Raw genomic sequence first — 8,088 nt, 5'->3', positions numbered from 1 at the left:
GGACAAATGCAGACAAAAATAAACAAATAAATAAATAAAAAGAAGAAAGCAGCTGCTTTTGTATCTGTTTTAGGTGTTCATTTGAGAAAGGCTACAGGCTCTTGATCAGGGAGAGCTGATGTTTTAGTGCACTGCAACCTTCAGACTTTTCAGAGAACTGAGTTGACCTGTTGGACACAAGCTTCTCCAATGCGGTTTCTAATTTTTCATTAGTCACCATGTCAGTGATAAAGCGGCCTCTCATGTCCCATTTTTATTATTTTTGTATGATGCAATCAGGCATTCCTCTTTTCCAAATATTTTGTGTGGGCCTATCAGCAAAATTACGACATTATAGTTTCTTTATTTTCCTCTTGGCACTGGGGACTTTTCCCGGAATGACTAACAGAAAGAAAGGCTATTTATTTATTGCGGTTGGACATTACTCACCTCCATCATGGCAGGTGCAATCAGCCAACCTTTTCCCATCATCCTTTTAAACGGGTCATGCAGGAAAGAGCAGAACTTGAATCACCTAAAATATTTACAAGCATTTGAATGAAAACCTGCAGCCCTTAATGAGCTCATTAATTGCATTTGAATTCATGTGAGGAGAGAACTCAGGGGTGGGTCTCATTTTGGCAAACCTTTATTGTTGCTCTTTTTTGTTTATAGATGCTTTTGCACACTAGCTGGAAAAGAATTTATCATTTTCAAGATATGATAATAAAGCAAGGCACATTAATGCATTTTTTCTTACCTTTAAAGCTGAGATTTATTTATTTCACTTGGGTGACAATACGTAGGTGCGTGATATGGATTTTGTTGTGTAGACAGTTGGCAGTGCGGGTAGTCGAGTGGTGAGTGCACATGTAACATTATTGCAACCTCCTGGGTTTCATTCCAACCATGGACCCAAACTATATGTGACTCCCCTAGCTCTCTGCCACTTACTGTCTTAATAAAAGCATTAAAATAAGCCTCATGAATAATACTTAAAAAACAAAACTATACACTATCGACTGGGACTAATCGGATGATTGGATGGGAAAAGATTTGAGCCCATTCTCAGCATGTGCAGTCCACTTTTGCTCCGCACTCATCTTCTTTGTAAGAATCCAGGAGGGATTCTCATGCATGTCATGCTGTGAGGAGAGCGAAAGTCACTAGAACACACACTCAACACGACTTAACACGCCATTACTCCCCGGTATCGTTTTACAGAAAATAGTCTGCTTCTATATCTATATCTATATCTTCTATATCATTACCAACATAAGAATTTTATTAAGACAGTAAGTGGCAGAGAGCTAGGGGAGTCACATATAGTTTGGGTCCATGGTTGGAATGAAACCCAGGAGGTTGCAATAATGTTACATGTGCACTCACCACTCGACTACCCGCACTGCCAACTGTCTACACAACAATAAATCTATTTATCCCAGTCTGTAGTTCCTTTGAGGGAAATCTTTCACTGGGCCTCTGACTGTGTGCTGACTTTTTGAGTGTTTTAAATTTTATATTTTGCAGCATTCACTACTTATGAATGCTGAGGACCACCAGAAGATGAACTTCTGTTTTTGGATGTTAATTTGTTCGCGGGTATCCACTTTTCTGAGTCTACAGCAGGAAAAAGACAGTTAACAGATGGGGCGCACTGTTTCAAAAAGCCAAAATCACAGTTTGTTAAAACACACTGCCCTTCAAAAACTAGAAAGTAAATATCTCTTTGAGCCTGTGTGTTAAAGCCACAGTGGGACATGAATGCTATTATGTTGCTCTTTTATGATGCAACTAATTTCATCAGCTCATCAGACACCAATGGAAACGAAATCCTTACAGTAGCAGCATCAGGCTGAGGTACCCAGGGGCAAGCTGTGGCAGTGTATTATAATTAGGTTGCTTCTGTTAGGTCCAAGCTTTCACATCGCATCAACAGGAACAGCCTGGCTGACAGTTAATGCTCTATGACTGCGGCTCCACAGTAAGTGCATTCAGGCTGTATACAGCAGAGGGCTCCGTGTTTAAATAAAAGTCACCAGAGAGTCATTTGGATCCAATCAGGCTATTCCTGCATGGAGCAGGAGGTAGGGACACACGCAGGACGCATCTAATCAGACGACGATGTCACTCACTGTCATGCAAGGAATTTGAAGTTCATATTTAAGTTCATTTCAAAAAGCACTTTCCTATTTCTAAAGTCATGAGGTGCTCCCCTTCTCAATCCAAACAGTTTCACACCAACAAACAGCATACAAACCTGGCTGTGTAGGAAACTTTTCTGCTGATATTAAAAACTGCAAACTTCTGTCTGACCTTATAGCTGAAGTTTCAGCATCTCCACAACAGCCAAAAAAAAAAACAACATTTTGAGTTTTAATGTTTACTGAGTCACAGCAACAACAACAACAACGTGCTGGTCAGACAACCTGCTGCTCCCTAAGATATACATGTGCCATCTCGAAATTCTTACTGAGCAATATTGTTAGTAAATGGTGACTAAACTTCAACTTCTTAGTCCTCAAAACTTGTGAGAAGAAGTTTGCACATCCACAGTGGTAATATTTCAAAATGTTTCCAATCTAAATTAATTTGTTTCAAGAGTTTCCAGGCAGCTGACTTCTTTCTTGTCTCAGGACACAAAAACTAATTGATAGAAAACCCTTCAAACGAGTGCTTTCTGACAGACTGAAATTCTATCTGGGGATTTTTCACAAAACCATTTAAAGAGAATTTCATTGTAGGTAGAAATGCATTGAGCTGGTGGAAGTTTTGCAAACATTTGTGCAGCTGTACTCCTGCCTTGTTCAAATTTTATTTTACAAAATTGTCTAATATGCTCCGGTATATACTAAGTATTAACTAATATACTCAGAAAAATAGAGACTCAGTGAGATTTGTGGAGGTTTGGTGCAGATGAATAGTATTTTTAAAGAGCATGTGAAGCCACAACATGTTGACTCCATCCTCATTCTGTTGCAGTGTGGTTAGCCTGTGTCTAAAGCTGAAATGCTTGTTTAAAAAAAAAAAAAAAAAATGGGGGATGTGAGTCACCACACCACAGTTGTCTGCTCTTGCAGCCATCGTACACATTCTTTCCAAAACACTTTCAATACAATAAACTTCAATATCTTGACGGTGAAATGAGCAGTTTGTATGATTCTTGCAGGCTTCTGCAAACAGACTTAATTAGAGTATCATTGCATTCATCAAGGCACAAACAGCATTCTTTCCACTGATGCAGAAAGTTGTGTTATCACAGTGAGGCTGTAAAAACACACGGTACAACATGGTTTCCTCCTGTTCTTTAGAGCTGCCGTCTGGAATCCTGCAAAAACACGTAGTGACGCTTATAAGCAATAACAAATATAGCTGAATCACATTATGGTCGAGATGCCACAGACTAATTCTATCAGTCAAACTTAGTCCAACTTGGTTGTGATCATTTTGTGCTGATTGCATCAATATTCCCACAGCAGCCAGATATGGATGGGCAGGGAGGAATGCTAGATCCCCTGTAAGATAAAAGCTTTAGTGTTTTGCTTTTTGTAAATTTTTAATCCTAATGCATTTTTTTTCCTCTCTGCTCTTTCCAGCTGTTGGTTCCCAGAAGCAACACAATCTTTCACCCAACTAGTCTCGGTACCGCCTGAAGGAATTGGGGCTTCATTTTCTCCCAGTTGATTGATGACAAAGCAGGTGTTATACATTTTGATAGTCTGCTCTAGTTCAATGTAGATTAGCCCCATAGTGCAAGTTACCATGGCGACACCTCAGTTAGAGGTCAGACAACTTTCTAAGACTTAAGACTTTTGTAAGACCTTTATGGCTAACCAGCCAGAATGAAACTGGCAGGCCAGCCATAAAACATACAGCATGGTCTCTCTGCTGTAGAGGATGTACTCAGTTGTACATGAAGTCTTTATTAATGAGAAATCAGTCGCTTACATTTGTAAAAGCCAGACCAATTACTTTTAACCTAGCACTGCTAAATTTACTGGGACTTAACAACACATGAATAAATGTTTGAAAAGTTCTTAAAAAGATTAGTCTCCTGGAACAATCACTTTGGGCTTATTGATGACTAAGTGATCTATAAAGCAACTTTCGAACAGTTTACCAGATGGATTAAAAGCCTTATGGAAGCATAACAACTTGTGCAATGATTGTCAAATAAAAACTCTATCAAACATTCAGCTGAAAGTAACAGGGAGTGAAATATCAAATCCCGTCAGCGAAATACTGAACATCTCTCCTGTTTGAGTCAGCGTTAGCTGTGAGATAATAATTGCATGTTAAACAGATTGAATTCGACCCTTCCTGTCGAATGTTTTGCTTTGACAGCAGTCGAAACACTTCAGGTAAAACATTTAACCTCTGAAGTGGAGGTAGAAATGTCACTGCACGTAAATAAGACAAGGTGCTGGAAAACGGAATGATCGATAGTTTACTCAGACTTCGGGTACATTTCACATAGACTTACTCAGTCAGTGTAACACAGACCAGATCCACAGCAGTTTCCCTCTAAAGGCAGAAAGAATCCTTCTCACATTCAGCTCTGACACTTTGCTGCCGGGGTGAGCTGAGCGGATGACGTTAAACTACACGGATCAGGTAACAGGACCCACTATGACTGAAGATACGTTCACTCCAGTTACAGAATCAGGACAATCTAAGACGGATGTGTAAAGCTTTTAGAAAACTATACATTCTGTCTTACAGGACCCATCAGTTAATTCTGTCAATCCCATTTCCTCCAGATGAATGAATTCATAACCACTAAGGTCATTTAGCTCAGAGCATGGTGAGGAATGTGGCTTTAAGGCAGGAATAATGTTAGAAACCCATTAAACCAAAACTAAAATGACAACGTTTCAGTAGAAATTAAGCTAAACCAATTAAAACCGAGATGAACAAGTGCAGGCTTGCTCCAGGTGTAAGCTGGGTGTGACAGTTTGTGTGTGCCAAATGCTGCTGTTGCAAAGCTTCTTATTGTTTTCCCAGAGCAAAGAGTGTGTGTGTGTGTGTGTGTGTGTGTGTGTGTGTGTGTGGGCATCAGTCCTCTGCTGGCTCCTTTTTGGTCTCCTCCACGCTGTTGAGGTGAGCAGCCAGCTCCTGTAGCACGGCAGTCCGGCCCAGGTGATCGTTCCTCCTCTTCTCCATGATCACGTCCTCCAAGCTCTGAAACTCCAACACGTGTGTGTGTTTGTCGGACATGAGTATTTTGAGCCTGTACGGCTGTTTGCCTATCCGGATCTCTCCGCCCATTTTGAACTCCCTCTTGCCGAACCGGCACCAGGCAGCGAAGCACTCGGAGTTCCTCCAGCTCAGCTCCCGGTCCTTCAGCCCCACCTGCTCCATGGCGCTCTGCACCACCAGCTCCGAGCCCAGAGCCTTAAACTTGTACAGCTCGTTCACGATCCGGCACCTGCGTCCCTGCGCCGCGTCCGTCAGGAAGCTGTTCTTCACCTCGGCTCTGTGCAGGTGCACCACCTGGAAGTCCCCCACGTACACCGCCCAGTGCGGGTACTGCCCGGTGGCCACGAACTCCACCAGGTCCCCGGCTTTGCATTTGTTGAGCAGGTTCTCCGGGGAGTACACCTCCAGGCTGCAGCACCGGGCGCTCTTCTCGTAGACGCAGTCGTGCCTGTTGTAGACGGCGCACTCCACCTCGTCTCTCCGGTCGTACTGCTTCTCTTCCTGGTTCGGGTCTCTCTCCGAGCCGTCGACCGCGCCGCCTTCCTCCAGCTCGTCGTCGTCGTTGGAGAAGATGTAAGAGACGCCGATCCGCGGTCCGTCCTCCGCGTCCGCGCCGTTCGGGTCCACGGTGGGAACTTCTGCGTAACTTAAATGCGACAGCCGGTCCATCTGGTTCCCCATGCCGCTGCTCACCTGGTGGCAGTCCGGGGTAATCCGATCCGATGCCGAGAGCCTGTTACCGGTTAAACATGACGGCCACCTGCCACGAACAGTCACGGCTGAGAACTTCCCTCTCCAGGCCGGAGTATCATCGGAACCGGGTCTGAGCGTTTCGGGAAAACCTGTTTGCGCCCCATCAACAAGTGTGGAGTTGGGAGGAGGGCAGCAAGTGTTGTGAGAGTCGGTCTGTACCAACCAGCCCCGGGTGGAGGCTCGCACCGTCACCCCCTGCGGAAAGTCCCGTCCCTGATCAAATCTGATCCAGACGCACCGACACACATCTGACCGTGTTTGTGTTCACCGCAGACGGAGCGGAGCGCACACACTGCGCACTGTGCAGCACGTATCCGGAGAGCTGAAGGCAGGTGTGTGTGTGTGTGTGTGTGTGTGTGCGTCGGCTCAATCAGCTTTTAAAGCGGAAGTGCGCGTAATTTCCATCTTTAGTGTCCCCTCCTCATTACAGGAAGAAGCAGAGATGTTTCTCTGATCGGTTTGGATCATTATGTTTGATCACAGTTAGTGTTGGACTCAGTTCTACTGAATTAGCCATTTCTTTTTTTTTTTTACTGTACTACATACATGTACTAAGTTGTATATGCCTTTTAGTATTTAATTTATTTAATTCAATTTACTTTATAGTTGACTCAGTATAGCCTTTAAAATATTTTTTTTATTTGATTTATTTGTTTGCTTTACTCTACATATTTATATTCTTTTAAAAATGTTATTTTTCATGATACTTGATCTTATTTGTTGTGAATAACACTGCCTGTATTTTGGTGACTGTGGGGGCTCCAACATCTGTGCATATTATACTATGTTGACAAACTGTCTATCCTTGAGTGAACTGAAGCTGCAGTCATTCGCTCCCTCTCCATCTCCTGCTGGGACTATAATGTCTCCATTACGTTTGTAGTGGCTTGTGTCCTGCCTAGACTCGCTCTGGGTTATGGGCTATTTTCTCACCACTGCATCCCAAAGGCAAGGGGAATGTGCTCAGCATGCCCCAAAAATGGCATATGCTGCAGCAGCCTCTGTGTAAGAGCACCTGCCCTGCAAACGTTATGGCCGTGAGTGAGAGCCTGCAGCAGACACTGCTTCACAGGCTGTAAAGGGAAACAAATGTTCACATCTGTGAAGGAGCGAGACACAAACTTTGTTAACAGGGCGGATGAGACTGGGTTTGACCCCATTACTGAGCTGGATGGCCACAGGAGGGACCCATTACAACTACAAAGTCATCCAGCAAAGGGGATATAACAGAAGACATGTCTGAACAGAAGCAGAGCCCTTTCTTATCTGTTGGTGTGGTTGAAACAGGCAGAAAGGCCTCACTTAGCACTGTGGACACCGTGGATTAGTTAGGCTTTTGGGCAGCACCACTATCATGTTAATAATGAAACTAAGCTTCCTCAGAGGGGCACAGGATCATACTGTGTTTTCCACCACTGTGTAATCTAGACTGATTCCCGTGGTTAGTAATGTTCAATCAGGCTCAGATCACCAGGTCAAGATAGCAACAGATCATCACGTGATTGTCGCCACATCGGCGGAGTGTTCATATCTCAACATCCATCAAACAGATCCTTGAAATTTTATATAATTTCCTCAGAGGATGAGCCTCACTGACTTTGATGATTCCTGGACTTTGCCTGTAGTGCCATCAATCAAAAGTCTTAACCTAATAGACATGTAACTGATCATATCTGGAGAGTTCGAACACATCTGTGCTCCCTTATGTCCTCTTTAGCAATGCAGACTATTTAGGAGTCAAGGCACATTCAGCACAGAAGTGAACATCTCTGAACAGCTCACAGCAAATGATACCCAGGTCACATGATTACAAGGAACATCATCAACTTTCACTACCAAAAGCACGATGAAATGAAAATAAGCATCAGAATATAATCTGTATAATCTCACCATCCTCTGACCTTTCATCAGCTTTGTTTGAAGTTTTTGCTCATAGCTACCGTGTTCGCACGTCTCGCTGCTCTGCTCCTATTTCAGTCTGAAGCCGTGCCGCCGTCCCAGTTTGGCAATGCACAAGATGGGATTCAAAAATGACAAATCTGCAAAATGAATTCAGCAGATCAGTATTACACATTCCCCGAGCACTAGGTTTCATATGAGTGAGTGGTTGGGGGTATCAGGTAAGGAATGAAGTGTTAGCATGGTGATATGCAGCCC

The 8,088-nt window shown here is 43.5% G+C and overlaps 1 protein-coding gene across 1 annotated transcript; it reads right to left on the bottom strand.

Moving 5' to 3' along the window:
* Positions 1-2,358: 2,358 nt before the first annotated feature.
* Positions 2,359-6,286, bottom strand: lratd2a (LRAT domain containing 2a). Its single transcript, XM_029514074.1, has one exon. The coding sequence runs from the start codon at positions 5,857-5,859 to the stop codon at positions 5,035-5,037; it is 825 nt and encodes a 274-aa protein (XP_029369934.1). The 5' UTR covers positions 5,860-6,286; the 3' UTR covers positions 2,359-5,034.
* Between the last annotated feature and the right edge of the window lie 1,802 nt (positions 6,287-8,088).

The sequence above is a fragment of the Echeneis naucrates genome, chromosome 11, assembly GCF_900963305.1.
Source record: "Echeneis naucrates chromosome 11, fEcheNa1.1, whole genome shotgun sequence".
NCBI lineage: Eukaryota > Metazoa > Chordata > Actinopteri > Carangiformes > Echeneidae > Echeneis > Echeneis naucrates.
The sequence above is the reverse complement of the archived record's forward strand: the minus strand, read 5'-3'. Positions and strand labels throughout refer to the sequence as shown.

Coding starts and splice junctions, on each gene's coding strand:
- lratd2a (XM_029514074.1), bottom strand. CDS start 5,859: ATGGGGAACCAGATGGACCGGCTGTCGCATTTAAGTTACGCAGAAGTT.